This window comes from Loxodonta africana, chromosome 15 (assembly GCF_030014295.1).
Source record: "Loxodonta africana isolate mLoxAfr1 chromosome 15, mLoxAfr1.hap2, whole genome shotgun sequence".
Lineage (NCBI taxonomy): Eukaryota > Metazoa > Chordata > Mammalia > Proboscidea > Elephantidae > Loxodonta > Loxodonta africana.
The window spans coordinates 47,360,166-47,382,459 of record NC_087356.1 but is presented as its reverse complement, the minus strand read 5'-3'; the positions used below and the strand labels follow the sequence as shown (position 1 = coordinate 47,382,459).

The 22,294-nt window shown below is 42.9% G+C and overlaps 1 protein-coding gene across 1 annotated transcript in view; it reads left to right on the top strand.

Moving 5' to 3' along the window:
• Positions 1-1,010: 1,010 nt before the first annotated feature.
• Positions 1,011-22,294, top strand: part of ZC3H6 (zinc finger CCCH-type containing 6) — a 73,296-nt gene continuing 52,012 nt past the window's right edge. The window contains exon 1 of the mRNA XM_064268834.1: positions 1,011-1,714. Coding sequence (XP_064124904.1) covers positions 1,683-1,714 — 32 coding nt within the window. The 5' untranslated portion in view covers positions 1,011-1,682. The remainder of the gene's footprint in view (positions 1,715-22,294) is intronic.

Below are 22,294 nucleotides of genomic sequence, written 5' to 3'. Positions count from 1 at the left end.
TGCAAAGGACCTCTTCAAAGTGTTGAAGAGTAAAGATGTCACCCTGAAGGCTGAGGTGCGCCTGACCCAAGCCATGGTATTTTCAATAGCATCATATGCATGCAAAAGCTGGACAATAAGGAAGACTGAAGAAGAGTTGATGCCTTTGAATTGTGGTGTTAGCAGAGAATATTGAATATACCATGGACTGCCAAAGGACAAACAAACCTGTCTTGGAAGAAGTGCAGCCAGAATGCTCCTCAGAGGCAAGGATGGCGAGACTGCGTCTTACATACTTTGGACATGTTGTCAGGAGGGGTCAGTCCCTGGAGGACATCATGCTTGGCAGAGTACAGCGTCAGCGGAAAAGAGGAAGACCCTCAACGAGGTGGATTGACACAGTGGCTGCAACAATGAGCTCAAGCATAACAACGATTTTTAGGATGGCACAGGACCAGGCAGTGTTTCCTTCTGTTGTCCATAGGGTCCTGTGAGTTGGAACCCACAAACAACATACAGCCAGAGTGTTCCTCAGAAGCAATGATGGCAGGTCTTTTCTCACATGCTTTTGGACATGTTATCAGGAGGGACCACTCCCTGGAGGACAAGTTCCTCAAGGAGTCAACACAGTGGCTTCAACAATGGGCTCACAACATAACAATTGTCAGGATGGTGCAGGACGGCGCAGTGTTTCCTCTTTTGGACAACTCTATGGCACCTGACTACAATGCGAGCGTTTTTACAAAATGATTTAAATAGTTAATGTATGTATTACTGTTTTTATTAACTAATACTTGTGTACACAAATTTAATACTAAAATATCAGGAAGTTGTATGTAAATTTATCGTTTTCCATAAAAAGCAACACTGAGCACTAAACAACACAGAGATACTCGCCAACCTAAAATTTCCCGATTTAAAAAACAAAAGATTTTTTTGAAAAAATGATAACTCAACAGCTGTGTGTTCTTTACTATCCCACTCTCCAGTGTTTTAGGGGGCTTTTGTTTCTGTGGGTCTCGGGCCCCTAGCAGCGAAAACTCCTGGACCCGGGGGTGCTGACGACCGGCGTTGAGTCCGGTGGGCCCCCTTCCCCGCATGAGGCCACCAAGGCACCCCTGCCCGCCATCGGGAAGCCACCTCCGCCGCTTCACAAAGAAGGGTGAAGACCCGCCCCTTGAGGTGATTGACGGACAGTCTCCTCCAATGTGTAGCGCGCTCGGCCCCAGCGGGCTGAGCAAGGGCCGCGGGACGCGGAGGAATCTCTTCTGCCCTTTAGTCCCGGGCGAAGTGTTGCGGCCGGCGCCATTTTACTGAGTCGCTTGTCTCGGGTGCCGCCATGTTGGTGAGGAGAAATCACCGTTACGGCCACTGTCCAAATCCCCGCGTCGCTGCATGCCGCCCGCCCGCTCGCTCCCAAGCCTCAGCCACCGGCGGCGAATAGAGACTAAAGCGGCAGCGCCGGCAGCGCGGGGCCGTTGCCCAGTGTTTGCAGTTAGAGTCCCATCTCTCTGGCGTGGTTGTTAATAGACTGGAAAGTCTGTGTCTGTGTCGCTCACTAGTAACCGTGAGTTTTTACCACTTCGTCACCTCTCGGCGGCGGCCGGGAGCAGGTGCCCGCAGGCGGCGCAGGGTCCTCCCCGCGCCCGCCGCCGCCGGCCTCGCAGACCTGCCCTCCAGCCCCGCCCCGTTCTTGACCAAACATGACAGACTCTGAACATGCAGGGCACGACAGGTCGGGAACCCTTCTTGTCTGTCTTTCTGTCGGATGAGAGGAGGGGTCTGGGGCGGCGGGAGTGGGCCGGGGCCGGGCGCCTCCTGCATGACTTAGACGTCTGTGTGTGGCTCCATCTCTTCAGGACGTGCACCCTCCCGTAAACCCCGATCGCGGCCGCGGGGGAGGGCAGCCTGGCCGCGCCCGCCTCCCCGATCGGGGTCGTTCCCTGTCGGCCCCGCCCCCGGCCGGGCACGTGCGAGCCCCCCGCCCCCGCCGGCTGCGTCTGCGCGCGGACGGCCGCGCGTCCTCCGCTGGCTGCGGTCCGGCCCGGGCTTAAAGGGAAAGGTCTCCTGGCGGAGGGGCCGGGCTCGCCGTCAGCTCCGTGCAGCCGGAAGTGTCAGTCAGTGCTGTTGTAGTATCTGTCTGCTGCCCTGGTGCACTACTGAAAATAAATGTGTGCTTTTTAGGGACAGTTTAAGTAACCCCAAAGGCCATGTCTTATACAGTCTTGACGCTTGGAATTTGAAATTGCAAGTTTCAAGTTAAAAATCTCAACACAAAATACTTAAATGCGTTGCAAACCTTTGTGCAGCAGTTTTTCCTAAAGTAAAAACCATGGGATTAGTTAATGTAGCCCGGTTTTCAAAATAGTGTATATCACTTGAATATTTAACTGAGATTTTTATTATTTTGTTTATTTTTTGGTGTGTCTTAAGAGGCACACTTATTTAAGCCATATTTTAGTGTGAATAGCGCACTCAAGTTTTGTTAGATGTCTGCTTCACATTCATATCTAACTTAATCAGTAAAATGGCAGGGCTTTCATCCGTTAAGGGAGCTCTGGGTGCCGAAAACAGGTTTGCGATCGAACTCACGCAGTGGCATCTTGAAGTACAGACCAGGCTATCTACTTCTCAGAGGTCACAGCCTTGAAAGCCCTTTGGAGCAGTTCTAGTCTGCACACGTGGGGTTGCCATGACTTGGAATCGACTACACGAAAACTTTTTGTTGTTGTTGTTCATTAAAATTACCGGAAAAAAAATGCATTGTACCGTATTCTCACTTAAATATTAATCTCAAAATCTAGAACCTTAAAATTGCTTGTTCATGAAGTAATCAAAATCGTACACTGCACTCGAGTCTAGACTGTGTACAAATTGCTAAAGTTTTATTTCTGGAGTACAGGCAATGCCTGGATTACTAAGGAGTTCCATTCCTAAATCTGTCTTAAATCGAATTTGTACGTATGGGAACAGTAGGTACAGTTCATATCTAAGGTCAGTTAGTCAGACGTTCATCTCAGTATGTAGTACACGGTGTACCTTTCTCTGCATAAATAACGTTAAAGAAACACTTCCAGATACACTGAAACATCTTTAACATGGTAATACAGTAATGATAGTTATGATGTTTTGTACACCACAAAGAAGCGCCAGTTTGTTATTGTGAACCATTGAATGTACCTTGAATTTTTATTGTAATAGGTTTTATGGGGTTGGTTTATAACTATGGGTGGTAAGTGTGACGTTTGTAACCCAAGGACTGCCTGTAATGTGACCTGTTTTTGATACAGCGGTCCACTTTTTTTTTTTTTAAACCCAGAAGCAGAAATCACAAACATCACTGAAGTTTGAAATATTTAAGTGTCTGGCAACCTTCAAAAGGATGGAAATGATATTTCAACACCTTCAGCACTGAAATAATAAAAGTAGACCCTCAAAAGGCTGGTCATAATTTTTAGAAAGTAAAATCCACTCTTAAAGAATTATGGATACATAAGATTGTACTTCACACATTTTTCATGATTTTTAAAAAATATCTTGTTATTAAAATAAGAATATTCTTGGAATGGGTTAACTAATAGTACCTCAAGAAGTTTCCCACTCAGAGTATCTGTGGAAAAACCAGATGTGAGTTTTGGCAATGCAGCCTAAAATGCATTCTTTTGTGTGGAAGAAGAGAATCAGTTCTCCCCTGTTAGCTCACAGAGCACCAGTATTCTACACGAGGAAGAAAGCGTTGTCACCAATTTTTAGGTATCAAAATAATTGTACTAGTAAGAGACTGATGCCAGCCTTTAAGAGAATGAGAATTTTAACATACGGATTTGGAGCTTAAAAAGAAAACTTATCTTTTAAAAAAAAATCGTAAAATAGATTAGTAGCTTAGTAGCAGGGACTTTAAAGGAGTAGCAATATTTAGTCTTTTGTGTCTTTTGTGTTATATTAGGACTAAAAATATTTTCTACCTATTTCTGAAACACAAAAGGTTAGCTCAGTTTTAATTTATCCAATTGTTAATTGGCAGTGTTATTGTGAGGCAGAAAGATGGTTTATCTTTATCACACTTTATTGTCAACCCACATGAGAAAGAAACAACTGTACTAGGAGTCAGGAGAAATGGTTCTACCTCCAACTTTGCAACCACTTTTTTTTTTTTATGTGTGCAATCCTAGTTTCTTAATTGTTAACAGGGTTCTACAAGAAATTTTCAAGTTCTACAAGAGTTCCCAAATGGTTCTCAACCTTCTCTGTGGAGCATTAAAAAAAAAATACTGATGTCATTTCCATTCATCTGGGCTGAAGCTTGGGCTTTAAGATTTTTAAAAGCTTCCCTGGTAATTCTAATATGTGCCTAATTGAGAACCGCTGTACTAGATTCGGTGTTTCCCATTCCCAGTCTTCGCTAATCATCAGAATCGCTTTGAGGAATAAAGATTTTGTCCATCCCAGAGCAACTGAATGGGAATCTCTAGGGGAGAGTCCCGGTGGTTTGTGTATTTTAGCAGACTCTCTGCGCAAATCTTTTTTAAAAAATTTGGGGGAAAATGGAGCAATCTGTGGAATCCTCAAGTATACTTGGCTTCCATATTATATTACTTTGTACTGTAATAAAAGTTTCTGTGAATTAGGTAGAGAGGAATATATGAATTCCGGTATTTAGAGCTAGGCATTGTCTGAAGGATATTCTTTTTCTGAGAATTTTGAAAATTAAGGTATCTTGTGAGTATAGGAAGAAAGTGAAATCTGTGATTTATATTTACAACCTGCTTTAATTTTTTATAAATTAAAATATTACCATTATAATTTATATGAGAATGCAATTCCAAATATAAATGGGAATTCACAGAATGTGTATTTTTTTCTCCTTTTAAAAAATGTTTTCTCGTACGTTTTATATGGTGAACATTTTGCACTGAATTTGTTTGCCCAATGAAATTAGCTTTAAAAAAAAAAAAACCCATTGGATATACTTTAAATATTTTCATGCCTGGACCTAAAACATGTTATTATTATAAAATATTATTAATATAGAAATACCTGTAGGTAAATGGATATGTAGAAGGTTAGTAGAGGACTTTTGCATAGGCTTGGAGCATAGTTTGTAAAGGGCTTTAGAAATCAATGAGATGGAGAGGAAGGAGCTGGGGGAAAGTCAAGAAGACTGTTTTAGTCATCTAGTGCTGCTGTAACAGAAGTACAAGTGGATGGCTTTAACAAAGAGAAATTTATTTCCTCACAGTAAAGTAGGCTAAAAGTCCAAATTCAAGGCATCAGCTCCAGGGGATGGCTTTCTCTGTCAGCTCTGGAGGAAGGTCCTTGTCCTCAAGTCGAGGAGCTTCTCAGGCTCAGGGACCCCAGGGCCAAAGGACATGCTCTGCTCCTGGTGCTTTCTTGGTGGTATGAGGTCCCCAACCTCTCTGCTTGGTTCCCTTTCATCTCTTGAGAGAGAAACGGTGGTGCAGGCCACACCCCAGGGAAACTCTCTTTACCTTGGATCAGGAAGGTGACCTGAGTGAGGGTCGTGTTACAATCCCACCCTCTAATCCACTTAACATAAAATTACAATCACAAAATGGAGGACAGCCACTCGATACTGGGAATCATGACCTAAGCAAGTTGATACACACATTTTTTGAGGGACATAATTCAAGCCATGACAGAGAGATAGAACTCTTGTCTCTCTTCTTTCTCTTCCCAATCTCTGAGGCACAACTACAGCCACCTAGCTTTATATTTCAGCTGGGTGTTGATCCAGTTAAAACAATCCATAAACAACTCTTGAAGGCTAAGTACTATGAGCCCCTGCTTTGGACACTTTTATAGTAGAGTAAGAGAAAAAAAAAAAAAGAAGGATAAATACATATCCAAGTGTCTATTACAGAATTTTTGAAATACACTAAAGTTAGAAAATTTTACAGGCCTGCACTGTGGGGTGGGTGCTGGGAGGAATCGTTTTCACATGAACTACAGAAGAGGTGTCTCTGTCTCTCCAAGTATTTAATCCGTAGGCAGTGTGGATAGTACTTTCCTTTGGGAGTAGATTATGTTGTTTTCCTGTTAGAAACAACTTTCCACCTTCTTTCTTTCTCTGCCTCCTTTCCTTTCTCTCCCTTCTTTCCTTCCTACTGTAAAAGAATACAACAAAATTCCAAGTAGTCAGAATTGTACTGGTTTACACCCCGCCCCCCGTCTGAAGGGATGAGGTTGGAGGAGATGATTATATTTTCCATTGTAACAGAGCTTTCGTTTGATTCTCACATAAATCCCACGAGGTAGATAGTCAAGGTAGTATTATAAGGCTCAGTGATTTGTTTGAGATCCCACAGATAGAGCCTAGATAAGAACCCAGGTGTGTAAACTGTTGGAACCCCCGGGTGGTGCAAATGGTTGACTCTGTTGCTAACCAAAAGGTTGGAGGCTCGAGTCCACCCAGAGGTGCCTTGAAAGAAAGGCCTGGCAACCCCCTTCCCAAAACTCAACCCCTGAAAACCCTATGAAGCTTAGTTCTACTCTTGACAGACATGAGATTTCCATGAGTTGGAATCAGCTCCATGGCAACTGGTTATACAAATTCCCACTTGGAATATTATTTTCCTTCTTCATTAAGTTTGTGCAATGAAGTAATGGAATAAGTTCTAGCCTTGAGTAGTTTGGAATTTAATGTGGTGTTTTTGGAATTTAATGTGGTATTGTGAATAAGACTTGGCTTCTGATCCTGGCCTTCCCTCTAACTTGAACATTGTGTAAAATAAGGTGGTTGAACTAAATCATCTCCAATCTCTCTTCCTACTTTAAGAAAATCAATAATTTTAATTAAAATCTCATGTCAGAGTATACTTTATGCTTTACACAATATCTGGCTTGTAAATTAGTGTGTTTAGTGTAGTAAATGCCTTCCCTCGTTAGACCATTTATTTTTGATTCCTAAATACACTAACTGTTGTTAAAACTATCAAAACGAGTTTTTCTTTAGCAAATGCGAAACTCAAGTTACACATTGTGTTCAAATTTGATGTGGAACGTACTTTGACTCTTCGGAAGACATTTTCTTTCCCCAACCCTCGTGAACATATTATCTCATTCATGGAGGTAGGAACTGAGTGCAGTGCTGGCATAGCCGTGGGTTTGTAACCAAACACCTCTCGAGTTCTTGTCCTGCCCCTGTTAGGCGACTGAAATAAGATAGATGGACACCAGTTGCAAGGGAAACAGAAAGTGGCAAGTTTATTGTCTGTGCAGATAAAGAGCAACACAGGATCTAGTGACCAGAAGACCACGAGCTCCCTGAGCTGGGGACTTGGGGATCTTTTACAGGAGACTGGTTCTGGGCCTTACACCTCAGCACCCCCCTAGCCTGCCCATTCTTGGAATTCCCCTCCAGTGTCCAACTTTGGGAGTCCAGTTGTCGAGTCATCTTAGGCTAGATGTACTGGTGAATGGACCTCACTCCAGAATGGGCTCCAGGTACAACAGTGGGCTGTTAATTGTGCTCCCCTCTGGAGGTCGGAAACGACTCGATGGCACTAGTTTTTTTTTTTCTGGAGGAAGGAGGAAACCCTGGTGGAGTAGTGGGTAAGTGCTATGGCTGCTAACCAAAAGGTCAGCAGTTCAAATCCACCAAGTGCACCTTGGAAACTCTATGGGGCAGTTGTACTCTGACCTATAGGGTTGCTGTGAGTCAGAATTGACTCGATGGCATCAGGTTTGGTTTTTTTTTTTCTGGAGGAGGGAGGTTCTAAGGTCAGGTTCTGTGTAAGCGTGGGTGGCCGGTTGGAGCTGGTTCTCAAGGTGCAGCCTTCTGGCCTGAAAAATTTTACCGAGAAAATGTTAACGTACAGCATATCAATGGTTAGTCATGAAGAAAAGGGAATTAACGGATCTTGTATAACAATTCTATCTTGGGGTGCCTCTCAGGAGCCGTTGGTCTTGGGTGCCTCCCAGGAGCCTCTAGCTAGAGTTTCAATCCCTCCTGTAATAAAAAAAAAAAAACTGTTGTTGAGTTGATCTCATGGTGACCCTATAGGACAGTAGAACTGCCCCATGGAGTTTTCAGGGAGCACCTGGTAGGTTCAAACCGCAGCATTTTGGTTAGCAGCCATAGCACTTAACCACTATGTCACCAAGGTTTCCTTCCTCTAATAGGTTCCTTTTAATCCTAAAAGGGGAGAGGGCTGAAGGTCTCATCTTCTGTAACTTCTGGCTAGGGGCGAGGTCAGGGGCCTCTATGGAACCTTTGGACAGCTTCTTCCCAGGGGATTGGCTGAATCCTTGGGCCACCACCATTTGGAAATGGAACTTCATGAGCCTAGAAGATACAAATCTTCCGAAGAGTTTGAAAAGACAGGGACCAAAAAGTAGCAAAAGAAGAATATATACTAGAGGCCCCAGTAGGGGTAGGAACCTTGTCACAGAAGAATATTCTTGACAGTTTCCCAGATGCCCTCTGCTGTGCTGCTCTCTCCAAGGGTATGTAGCCACTCAGCTTCTTTATAAACCTTTTATAAATCTTTCTGACATTGAGTATAATTACAAAAGCTGATGTTGTTCATTCTAAATGTTACATTCCAGTTGTCACTCGGAATGTGTCTCTGTGTTATGAGGGAGGAGGCATTTCACTGGACGTCGGGATACCCGGGTCTAATAGTCTGATAATAGGCTTGAGTGATATTGAGCCCCATTAGAGCTACTTGACCCAATTCGATTTTAAAAACGTAAGAACACTCTCAGGTGTGAAGGGCTGGATCAAAGCCTGGGGAACACCTGAAGCGTTCCCTACGGGTAAGGCTGTTAAGGGGCTGTTACTGTTTTTTTTTCCCTGGTGGGCTGTGGCAGATCCAGCAGAGGAGAGATTTTCTCCTTGAGTAATGATTTGAGAGAAGTGTATGAGGGAGTTAGTATCCCAGTTACCTGCAACACTTTCTTGTGGTCTCTTTGGGTCCTGGGCAACCCTGAATGAGCATGGTGAGACGCACAGTAAGGACTACATAATGCCTGGCTAAGGCTCGCTTGAGTGAGAATGGATTATATGGAGCAAAGAAAATGGTTAAACCCCGCAGGGAGTAAACGCCAAGTCATACAAAACCAAAGAGTAATTATTAGCAAAGCCAGAATAATATACACAGCCACTGAAGGGTGACAGTTGACTGGCATGTTAAATCACTTATCTCTTAGGGGTTATTTCTCTTGAACAACCACTGGAGGTCTGGCTGTTCAGCTTTTCAGGGGGGGTCACTGAAGACTGCTTCTCTGTCTCCAGAAGTTTCAGCCTTGGCGACAGGTGAAGCCTTCTTTATCCGGGTGTAGTAGACCCAGGCCCTCACTCTTTTTAGTTTTGCAGAAGGGTGGGGGGTTAATAAAACAAGATAGGGCCCCCCCGCCATGTTTCCTGTAGGCGTGACCCATCTCTCAGTGTTTCAGCTGGACTTGGTCACCTGCTGGGGAGGGGGTTGTCAGAAGCGAAAGACAGGCCATCCTCAGTGTATTGGATTATTGATGACCAGGCTGTCTGCAAGGCTGTAGATAGGCACGGATCAAGGCCATTCGTTTTAAATGAGGGTCTTAACCTACACACCTGAGGAAGGGTCTCCCATGTAATATTGTGAAGGGCTCAGATGAAGCCTGCTTCTAGGAGCAGCCCTTATCCTCAGGAGACTCAGTGGTAGGGCCTTTACCCAGGGTAAGTGGATTCCTTGGCACAGTTTAGCGCTGGTGCTCTTCAAGGTATGATTCATCTTTTCTGCTTTTCCTGAAGACTGGGGCCTCCAGATAGCATGTAATCTCCACCCAATTCTTAGTGAAGAGGAGATGGACTGAGTTACTTCAGCTCCGAAGGCCACCCCATTATCTGATTGGACAGAAGCGGCGAGTCCAAACCTTGGGATGATTTGTTCTAACAAGGCTTTTGTCACCTCGCCAGCTTTCTCTGTCTTGCAGGGGAATGCTTTAATCCAGTCATCAGCATATTGGAACAAGACCCCGTCCTCTAATTGTAACTGTTGGAGATCTCTCCCCAGGATTTCTCCAAAAATGGTAGAGCTATTTTTGAACCCTTGGGGGAGCACTGTCCAACAATATTGGGATTTTTGTCCAGTTTTGTCTTGCCATTCAAATGTGAAGATCTTTTGTGAGCCTTTTTCATGGAGAATGTAGTAAAAGGCATCCTTTAAGTCTAAAACAGTGAACCATTTGCTGTTCTCAGGGAGCACAGACAGTAGGGTGTACGGGTTGGGGACCACGGGGTTGGATATCACTTACGATTTGGTTGATGGCTCTCAGGTCCTGCATGAACCGGTACTTTCCAGTCCACTTCTTTGCCGAAAGGATTGTGGTGTTACAGGGAGATTGTGTGGTCGGATCAATCCAAGCTGTAGAAGCTTGTTTACCACCCCTTGGAGCCTGTCTTTAGCTTCCTGCCTCAGAGGATACTGGTGTAGGTGGGGGAGTGGGAGCTCCATCTTTGAGCAAGGTCTTACTGGCTGGGGAGAGACTGCTAGTCCTGGTAGTCCATCGGCTCACACTCGGGGATCCACCAACTTTTCCCAGTCTCCCCTGGGGGGTGTTGGCTCCCATTTTGGGATTCTTGGGCACCAGCAAGGAGTGTTTGTAAAGCCAATGCTTGTTCTGGGGGTATGCTCACCTCAACTATTGGGGAGGCACATGTCAACTGGGCCCACAATTGAGTTAGGATATTTCGCCCAAGCAAGGGAATAGGGCATTCTGGGATATAGAGGAAGCTGTGCACTAAGTGGTGAGCCCCGGCTTTGCAGGTGAGGGGCTTCAGAAAGTTCCTTTTTTCTGGTCACCCTGTGCACCCCTACAACTTGAGTTGTTTCTCGAGATAAAGGAGCAGGGGCCTGATTCAGGACCGAGTGGGTGGCACCGGTGTCCAGTAAGAGCTCAGCTGTTTCTCCCCCCACTTGCAGGGTTCCCTGGGATTCTTTGGGGGAGATGTTTATTGACCCCTGAAGGGGTCAGCTGTATTTTCCAGGCCCTGTCGCTGCTGATATGGGTCTTGACTTACCATCTGGCGTTCCCCCTTCACATTCCCTTCATACCCTCTTTGCTGGGGGCATTTGCGTTTCAAGTGCCCTCCTGCTTATAGTATGCATACTGATTTGGGCCCAAAGGGGGTGGCCTTTCTACACCCTGGGCCTCCCTGGCCAAGCTCTCGGCTCTCTTCCTCAGCATCAGGAGGGTTGGGGCTGGCCTGCAGGCGAGGGCTGGGGTAGGGCAGCTTCCGAGAGTGTAGCCTGCCATCTCATTTTCCTGTCCTTCTGCTCGTGGCCCTGATCTCTGTTATTAAAAACCTGGAACTCAATTTCCACCAGTTGGAATATTGGCATGCCCAGCCCCCCTTCTACCTTTCGGAGCTTCTTCTTGATACCTGGAGCACTCTGCATGGTGAAAATCACATTAACCATCTGCTGATTCTCTTGTGCTTCCTGGTTTATATCTGTGTGCTGCCAGAAAGCCTGGAAAATTCTTTCAAGAAACTCAGAAGAATTTTCCTTAGGATTTTGTGCTACTTCATGTATCTTAGGTTTTGTTTTGTTTTGGAGCCCCTTCTTTCACACCTTTTAGCAGGCAGTGCTGGTAGTGCCTCAGCCTGTTCTGTCCTAGTTCCTGATTGGGATCCCAGTTGCCTCTTGCTTAACAGAGTCTTGCAGGATTTCGGTATGCTCTTGCTCTGCCTGTTGCCTGGCTTTCTCTAGTACCATCCTCTTCTCCTTGGCTGTGCAGAGATCCTCCATTAGGGCCTGACAGCCTGCCCAGGTGGGCTGATGAGTATTGAAAATGGAGGAGAACATGTGATGCCTCTTTTGAGAGTCCGTTCTGTGAGTGGGCAAGTCGTTCTTCCAATTAAACAGATCTGAGGTGGTGAAGGCTATGTGGATAAGTGTCCTCATGGCAGTCCATCTACTGTGCTCTTGACTGGTGTTTGCCTTAATGGAAATTGGTCCCCACTAGTCGAGGATATGGGTAGCCCCTCACCAAAAGATACCCCACAGCTAGTGTGAGAAGAGGAGACCATTCCCATGGCCTGAGCTCTACCCCTTGACTCTGGCCCCTGAACCCGAATCAGCAGGGGCTGTCTGGAGAACCTGGCAGTATATGGGTTGATATGCAGGAGGGGCTGAGAGTCTGAGACCAGGATTGTCTTCTGGCTGTGTTAAGATGAGGGGTCCCTTCCTTTCTTCATGTTTCTGCTTTCCCCCCCTTCTGAACCATAATCTTGTACTGCTTTTGTAGACCCTTGTTGCTGCAGAGAGCCATAGAGGTACACCCTTGTTGCTGTAGAGAGCCATAGAGGTCTGCACGTAGGGGATCTAATCTCACATTTTTTCCCTTTTGCAAAATAGGTCAGCAGTAAGATGGTACTGTAATCTTTAGATCCGTTTGCTGGGCCTTTTTTTTTTTTAATATGGAAACCCTGGTGGCATAGTGGTTAAGTGCTATGGCTGCTAATCAAAGGGTTGGCAGTTGAAATCTGCCAGGTGCTCCTTGGAAACTCTATGGGGCAGCTCTACTCTGTCCTATAGGGTCACTATGAGTCAGAATCGACTCAACGGCACTGGGTTTGGTTTTGGTTTTTGATTTGTTGGTACCGGGACCAGGCTGCATTACAAAAGAAAACTTCTTTGTTTCCTCAGATTTGAAGAAATCCCAGTTCTTTCTGACACACCCCACAGAGGAGTCATAAAGTGTTGAACTTTCATTCTCCATTTCCCCTAGCTATTTACCACTACTAGGTTTTAGTCTCTGGTGCCAATCAGGGGTTCAATGCCACAACCCCTGACCCAGATGAGGTTGGATTCTTTTTCGCACTGAAGCAGTGGCTCCCTAAAGTGTTGGTAGACTCTCCTGTATTTTGGAGGGCATTTCTTTTTCCCTTCTTGAAAGATCTTTAGGGCCTGGGAGAAACCCTCAAATCTGTCTTCTTGGTTTTCTCCCAATCGGAGGTTTACATTTATAGCCTGTTGCCAAGTCTGGTAACTCTTGGGATTACAGTCTACCCAGGGGTGAGAAGCCACCCTTTTATACTTAGAAAGAGAAAGAAAATAAAGGATGGAGTGCAGAAATAGAGCTGAGTGAATACCAAGGTGAGAAGAGTGTTCTGAAAGACTGTCACCGACAGGGCAACCATGGAGGGACTCGAACCCTCAAGTCACCAACAGAGTGAGGGCCCCTGAACTAGGCGAGAGTGGGTCCCAGAGGGCCATGACCCCTACTTCCGTTGTTATTATGGGGTCTGGTCTTAGGACTGCGCTTGCTCACCCTCTTTCTGCCTAGATACCTGCAACCAATGGAACAATCTGGTTGAACGTGCTTACCTGAATTTAGAGGCCTCTTGCATCTAGTTTCTGTTTCTGTGCTTGAATGGGGCCCGGTGGACCTCAGCCCAAGTGGGGACCACAGTGGCCACCTGAGACTCTTTAGTGATGGGACTGGGGCACACCTTAAGGGGTCACAGGGGTTCAGGTGCTCACCGCCCAGGTTTTAAAGTCCATGGGTCCTGGCAGAGTCACCAGAATTTGTAAACAGACACCTCTCAGGTTCTTATCCAGTCCTATTAGCTGAATGAAATAAGACAGACACCAGTTGCAAAGGAAACAAGTGGCAAGTTTATTATCTGTGCAGATAAAGTGCAACACAGGGTCTAGTGACCAGAAGATCGCGAGCTCCCTAAGCGGGGGACTTGGGGATCCTTTATGGGGAGACTGGTTCCGGTCTTACTCCTCAGTCCCCATTAGCCTGCCCATTCTTGGAATTCCCCTCCCCTGTCCAAGTTTGGGATTCCAGTTGTCAAGTCATGTACTGGTGGATGGACCTCTCTCCCCAGAATGGGCTCCGGGTACAATGGTGGGCTGTTAATTGTGCTCACCTCTGGAGGAGGGAAGTTCCGAGGTCAGGGTCTGTGCAAGTGTGGGTGATCGGTTGGAGCTGGTTTTCAAGGTGCAGCCTTCTGGTCTGAAAAATGGTACCAAGAAAATGTTGCCTAGAGCATATCAGTGGTTAGTGATGAAGAAAAGGGAGTTAATGGATCTTGTACAACAACTCTGTCTTATCTTGGGGTGCCTCACAGGAGCCTCTGGCTAGGGTTTCAGCTTCCAGGAGTCATCACAGACTAGTTAGGTCTGGAGGATCAATAAAGGTGGCCAAGCAGAGGCAGAAATATATGAAAAGCATGGAGAAGTAAAACAGTGCTTACCAGTAGGTTGAGAAATGATAAAAGTGTTAGTATGTGGAGAGTGTTCAGCATATTTTGGGAAATGAGGAAAAGGCTTAAATGAGATTGGGGCCAGACCCTGAAGGATTGGGAAGCCCATTACGGTTTTATAAGCAGGAGAATGACCAGATGCATTTTTTTTGTACATTACCTGGGGTCTAGAAGGAAGTGGACTACAGAAGGGGGAGATCAGTAGAAGGAAGACAAGTTAGGGGGCTTTTCGTTAAATATTAAGCACCTGATATTTAATAAGCATTGTTCTAGGCACGGGGAAAATAGCAGTAACGAAAGAAGTCCTTGTCCTAATGAAACATTTACTGAAAAACTAACATTTGAGTAAAGCCCTGAAGTAAGAGAGACATCCAGACCTAGGACGTTTGAGGGCAGAGCATTCTAGGTAAAGGCAACAGGAGGGACCTGGTGTAATTAAGGAAAAACAAGGAAGCAGTGTGGCTAGAGAAAAGAGGGAGCAAGGGGGAGAGCAGTAGGAGATGAAATTAGAGAGGTATCAGGGGTGGTTGTGTGGGGCCTTGTAAAGCATTGTAAGGACATAGGATTTTACTCCGAGTGAGATGAGAACCACCGGAAGGTTTGAACAGAAGAGGGACAGGACCATCCTGGCTCTTGTGCAAGGGTGGTAACCCAAACCAGACCAAATCCGTTTTGGTAGAGTCGATTCCAACTGATAAAGGGTGGTAAAGAGGAAGCTGCTGCAGTAATCTAACTGACACATAATGATGGTTAAGGTTGGGGGCAGGAGTGTAGGGGCTAAGAATGGTTAGATTTTGAATATGATTTGGGGGGTAGAACCAATAGGATTTGCTGATGGATGGATGTGGAGCATGAGAGAAAAGAATGAGGCAAAACTACTATTGTTGTGTGCTGTCGAGTTGATTCCAACTCATAGTGACCGTGTGTAAGAGTAGAACTGCTCCATAGGGGTTCCTAGGCTGAAATCTTTACAGAAGCAGATCACCAGGTCTTTTTTTCCATAGAGTGGCTGGTGGGTTCAAACCACAGACCTTTCGGTTAGCAGCCAAGTGCTTATCCGTTGTGCCATCAGGGCTCCTTAAAGCTACTATAAAACCCTACAGTTAGGATGATGAGAACCTAATCAAAGGCATTGACAACGAGGAAGCGGAAAAAAGGCAAAATTCATGAGATATTTGTTTAATAGAACTGGAGATGAAGCTCTGGAAATTTTTAGCAGAGGTGTTAGTTGATGAATTAGATCACTTGGGTGTCTATGTAGCAGACCATGAAAGAAGAGGATAGAAGATTTCTGGAAGCCAGAGAGAAAAAAGTTTTAAGAAAGTGGTGATCACAGAGCAAGTAAGGGGAAGTAAGTGTTGAAAATAGGCCATAAGATAATCATTCTGACTGAGAGCAACCTATAGGACAGAGTGGAACTGCCCCATAGGGTTTCCAAGGAGTAGATGGTAGATTTGAAATGCAGACGTTTTGGTTACCAGCCGAACGCTTAATCACTTTGCCCCCAGGGCTCTGAAAATAGGCCATAAAAAAAAATAGGATATACTAAATTAGGACATTTTAAAATGTGAATGAAAAGGTGCTGCAGTTTGCAAACTGGTGGCCCTCAGGCCTAAAATTTGCCCACACTCTTGTTTGCCCCACAGAATCTTTTATTATATTTGAATGCCATTAGGCTTGACTTGTGTTTTCCAGTTTCCACATCCCCCATCATCCATACTTCCTTGGCAAACTCAACACCTGAGGTCCTCTTCAGTCATTTAGATGGCTTGCCTGACCGCTGTAGGCATCTGAGTTTATGACCCCTTGTATGGTGACGCCAAGGAGAAAGGATAACCGTATAAGGCAGATAGATTCGAGTATCTGCTTGACAGGTGTCTTACGGAGATGGGAATATCACACAGAATTCAATGTCATTTAAATTTCTAGTCATTTATAACCAACTCCCTTGTTCTGATCCCACACTCCCCACGCTCTTGTTCATTAAACAACTCTTGATAATTTGGTTTTCCATATAGCATTTTACATGCAAGAATACATTCTTGAAGTAGACATCTAGTCGTCACTGTAGTGAATAGATTTGTATTCTGTGTATGTACGTTCGTGTGATGGGGATGTGTACCTCAGATGAAAGTGTGGGCTCTGGAGTCAGATTACTTGAGTTCACACTGCTTTACTCTGGGATGTTGGGAAATAATTCATGTATTTTGTTTAATCTTCACAACAACCCTAGTCCTCCTTTTTACAAATGAGGAAACAAACACTAAGAGGCTGGTAAGCGTCTCTGTAATACACCTGTGAAGCTGATGTTTGGCTCTGTCTGTATTACAGGATATTCTCTCGCCCGTGTACAGTGTCTGTGTTTGTCTCTCCACCTCTCCTGTCTCACTGCTTCCGTTGCTGACAGACCCCCCTTTATGATAGATAGTGTTCGTTTCATTGCATCTTAATGTCTGAAACTGTGTTACAGCCATCTTTTACTTAATTCTCTGTGCCCGATTTCCTAATCTCTGTTTTGGCTTATCTTTTGGTTTTGTAGTTGAACTTTTCGAGGACATTCTTATGTCCAGTATGTTTTTGGGGGTGAGTGAGTTCTGGGAGATGTTACTTGAATGCCAATGCCGGGTACAGTAGTCATTGGATGACTTCAGCAAGATCAGTTTCAGCAGATGATACTACTCCTGGCAAAGAGCAAGCTTTCTCTATTTTAGAATGATTTTATATTTATTTTCTTTTGCTTTGCTTTGTTTTTAGAGTTCATGGCTTAACACTAATACTTCAGATGAACTGTTTTAATACTTAAACTTTCATAAATTATACCCACATTCTTGAGTGGTGAATAAATGACCAAAGCAGTTCCCAAATGGTTTTTAAAGAGAGTTCTTATTATTAAAATTATCACATAACACCATATAAAAATCAATCACAATCAATTTGTAAAGTTGGTACCAAAATTTTAAAAACGTAGATTTGAAACTCTTATGTCACTCATTATTTTAAATTTATCACTGTTAATAATTCACATGTTATTTCATTTGGCCCATATAGACAGAGCAGGTATTAATATCTTCATTTTACAGATTAGGAAACAGATTCAGAGGGTAAAAGCTTGCCTAAGATGACTAAGCATCTGAATGAGAAGCGCAGCCTGTCCTTAGAGCATTCAGTTTCAGCACTCTTTCCATTGCCTCGTAATGATAGCTCATCTGGTATTAAGTGCTCATCTGGTTTTGGGGCACTTGCAAAGGGTCCTTTCTGGATATTACTGGATTACAGGCAGTTTTACCCTAGTTCATTATGAATTCATCTTATACAGCAAAGGTTTTTCTAGATCTTGAAATATCAAAAAGTGAGTTTATAAAAATACTTTTATATTTTTAGAGACTATGAAATCAGTTAAATCTAGCTAATATAGATATGTAAATTTTTAACTGTAGAAAACAGGGATTTTTCTTTGTGTGCAAATTTCAACCTGTTAAAGGAATTTCTTGAGAATGCATAGATACCAGAAGAATGGACACGTCTTTTGCTTGGATTTTTCTCGATCATTGGCATTTGACAATAAAATGTTAGATCACTGGTGCTTGTGTGTGGGGTTGAGTTCTTTATAGTCTCTCCTTTTAGACCCATAAAGGTGATCGTGGGCTCATTTCTACATCCTCAAAGTACCTAAGATTCTGTTTAAAATTATGTTTTGTGTTAGGAAATAAAAATGGAAACAAACGAGAAATACCTGTGTGTTCTGGCTATACATACATTGTACCAAATATACGTTTTTTTCCCCTAATGATCATACAATCTTGTTATTCTCCAAGTTATTACAATATTTTATTAGAAATGTTGATGGTCTCCTGTCATCACTGTAATACACATTATAACCATTACCAGTTGCCATGGAGTTAATTCTGACCCACGGCAAACCCTTGTGTGTCAGAGTAGAACAATGCTCCGTAGGGTTTTCAGTGGCCGAGTTTTTAGAAGTAGATCACCAGGTCTTTCTTCCAAGGTGCTTCTGAGTGGACCTGAGTCTCCAGCCTTTTGGTTAGCAGCCAAGAGTGTTAACCATTGTACTACCCAGGGACTCAAGTGCAAGTCATAGATCACTGTAGTATACATTATAGAGGGCTGCTTTCAGCTGAGCTTAGTGGAATAGGAAGACAGTTGAGGAGAACTTTTGTCTCAAACATTTTCTTTTTTATTTTCTCCTTTTATGTCTGGAGCAAAGGTAATTGATATGTTGTGTGTAACTTTGGGTTTTTTTTTTCCCTTGTGAAATTTTGAGGTGATAAGGTTAACATCCTATTTTTGATTCATCAATAAAATATGTGAAGAATTCCCAAATAGGATTTTTCCTTTAAAGATTCATAGGATTTAATAAATAAAAATTAAACATGGTCCTTAGAAGTTATTTTGTTTAATTCTATGAATAGTAGTCTGCCAAAGAATTGAATAAAGTTAGACTTATGATATATAATCTCTACTATTCTGCTTGGTATTTTTCATTTAAGTTTTATAATCATTTGTCAGCTCAAAGAGGATATAGTAGTCTCCCCAAGTCATAGTTAACGCCTCTCTCTTAATATTACTATTCTGTTGTTATATTTGTAAAGAACCCTGGTGGCACTGGTTAAAACACTGGGCTGCAAACCGAAAGGTCAGCAGTTAGAACGTACCAGCTGCTTTGCAGAAGAAAGATGTGGCAATCTGCTCCTGTAAAGATTACAGCCTTGGCTACAACCGAAGACTGCCCTCACAGGGAACACAGCAGAGAACCCCTGAAGGAGCAGGAGAGCAGTGGGATGCAGACCCCAAATTCTCATAAAAACATCAGACTTAATGGTCTGACTGAAACTAGAAGGACTCCAGAGGTCATGGTCCCCAGACCTTCTGTTAGCCCAAGACAGGAATCATTCCCAAAGCCAACTCTTCAGACCAGGATTGGACTGGACTATGGGATAGGAAATCATACTGGGGAAGAATGAACTTCTTGGACCAAGTAAACACATGAGACTATGTTGGCATCCCCTGTCTGATGGGGAGATGACAGGGTAGAGGGGGTCAGAAGCTGGCTGAATGGACACTAAAAGAGAGAGTGGAGGGAAGGAGTGTGCTGTTTCATTAGGGGGAGAGCAATTAGGAGTATATAGCAAGGTGTTTATAAATTTTTGTATGAGAGTCCGATTTAATTTGTAAACTTTCACTTAAAGCACAATAAAAATTAAAAAAAAAATTACAGCCTTGGAAACTTCATGGGGAGTTCTGTCCTGTCCTATAGGGTCACTATGAGTTGAAATTGACTCGATAACAGTGGGTTTTTGGGTTTTTTTTTAATTATCACGTTTGACTAAAAATTCTTAATTTCTTTTGTACATAAAAACAATAGCATTTGTAATCATCAATTGCAATATTCTTATCTTGCAATAATAAATGTACACGTATACTTCACGTAATTGATAACATTTTACCATCAAAGTGCAAAAGATTTTCATTCTAAATTGTACCTAAAACCCCTTAACTTGGAAAATGAATAGCAGATACTAACAATAAATCCAAATGACATAGTTGTTTTAAATACGACCTTGCTACACTTATTAGATATGATGGTAACCTAGTGATCATACAATCTCTCATCATGCCATGTTCAGGGATACCAGAAATGACTGGAAGGAGCCCAACACAGAATCAAGGAAGCATATTTTAGCTGAATACTTAGGCCAAAGCCTAACTTTGGAACATCTTGGAAAAAAAATTAGCTCCTACCAGATCCCGAAATCCTGGAGTGCCACTACCCTATAATGATAGTTAGAGTGGTGTCAGACGCTGGCCTGGAATATCCGACACTTACATAACAAGTGTCCTTTAAGTATATTGCTGGATCACAGGCGATTTTACCCCGTTTCATTGTTATTTCATCCAACAAACATTCCTAGAGAACTGCTATATTAATAGTATTATGGAAAGCATTGTGTATTTGAGTGCGGAGTGTCTACTAAACGAATTTCCATGTGTGTTCCATTCTTATTTTGGACTATTGATGGATTATTGCAGTGGTATCTTTACTGCTTTCCTTTTATCTGTTTTGTTTCCCTCTAGATGTTTTTCACTCTCAAACAAAGTTAAATTTCAGAATGCAAATCTAATCACATCACCTCTTTTCCTGAAAACACAATGCTTTCTCAGTTCTCTTAGGATAAAGTCAAACATGGTCTTCTAATCCCTGTATGATGTAGCACTACTCATTACGTAAGCATCATTTTCAGCCAGCCCCTTTTTTCTTTATGATCCGGTGACATTGGCCTTGACCCAGTTCTTGTAATGTGTTTTCTTCTACCACAGAAATTTTGTACATTCTGTTTCCTCTGTTTGCCAGAGGTCCCTCCCCCATTCCCTACCTCTCAGGCTGATTCTTCATCACAATTCAACCATGACTTCCTCAGGGAAAGCTTTCCAGACTTCTCTGACAAATGAATTTCCTCACTGGGTGTTCCCATAGCACTTTTTACCTCTTAGATATTCTAGGTATGGTTATTACATTTGTGTGGTTCTTTCATTGATGTCTGTATCACCCACCACTAAATTGAAAACTTAATGAGAGAAGAAACCAAGTCTCTTTTGTTGTTTTTCACCATCATATTTCCACTTAGAAGATGGTGAGTAAATATGTTGAATGAATGAATGAATGAATTTTGTTGCTGGGGGAACAGAAAATTATTGTATAACATATAGTTTTTGAGAATTGCTGCTCTAGATGTTTCACATTTCATCCTTGGGTCAAGTCAGAACATCAGATGGTTGTGTACTTGGACAATATTACCTTGTTTCCTGATATTTTACTCAATTGAACTTTGACATCATGCGCTTGGCTCAAATTGAGGAAACTGCAAGGAGTAAACTGTCATAATGGTTGTATGGATACTAATGAGGACAATGTTGTGTCAAGTAACATTCATTGTATCAGGTAATATTCTCTTTATCAGGACTCAGAAGAGAATTTCTCACTGGTCTCACTCCAAGAAAAAAAAAAAAGTGTGCTTAAGCAACTGGTCTATTTTTGTCTTGGAAGCATTATTTTGTACTTAATCCTTATTTCCTTCTTTGCTTTGGACACTTGGAAACTCAGAGCCAAATTTGAAGCTCACATCTAAAAATTAGGAATTTCTGGCATACCTGTATGCAAGCTAATCTCAGCCTTAGCTTCATCTTAATCTTTAGGACTTTGTGATTTATTTACTTATTTTATAGCTTGTCCAAAAAATGGAACCTATAGATAGCAATCAAAGAAAAATATAAACTTCACCAGAGTTAAAAAAAAAAATAAAAAGCTAAGTTTATCTGCTTGTTGTGTAAGAAACAAGTTGAATACATCTCTCCACTCTGAAAGTGGAAGAGATAGATGAAGAGGAAAAAAAAATAGATTGGGAGGGATTCTAGGTATTAAGTTCTTATTGGTTCATTTGGAGATTAGAAATTCCGCCTTTTGATTTCATTCTTCTTAGGCCACAAAAGCACAGGAATTGTTTACAAAAAGGTCTAAGGCAGGATATAAAAGGGTCTGTTAGACTCAGGGCCATACAGTCAGCACTGTCATATACATATACACATTTTGGCAACGTGGCAAAGTTTTAACAGAATTGCAGATTACATGTTCACTGTTCTATGTGTTATGATATTTTTCAAAGAGTTCTGACTAAAGGCCTTGGAATTTAGCCGGACTGATTATCAGAGTCACTTTTTTCAGTTACAAAATAAATTTTTGTACCATATAATGAAATACAGCTGTATTGCAGCAAATATAACTCTGGAGACCAGGCGCTGGAAGATTATCAGACAAACAAAAATAACCTTGACTATTTATAAGGAAGGCATTTTGGAGTTAGGACCAAAGATTTTCTCGCTTTAATCAGGAGATGAGATCACAGGGTCCTCCTAAGTTTACTTTTGAGAGCCAAATTACTTTTTCTTTTAGTTTGAATGTAGATTGGTCAGCATTTCCTGTGGTATTACTCCATGTGTAGCAAGAAATGTTAGCAGTATTTCACTCCCCCCCCCACCCAGAAATGTGGGCGATACGGTTATCCATAACCACTTGAATCAATG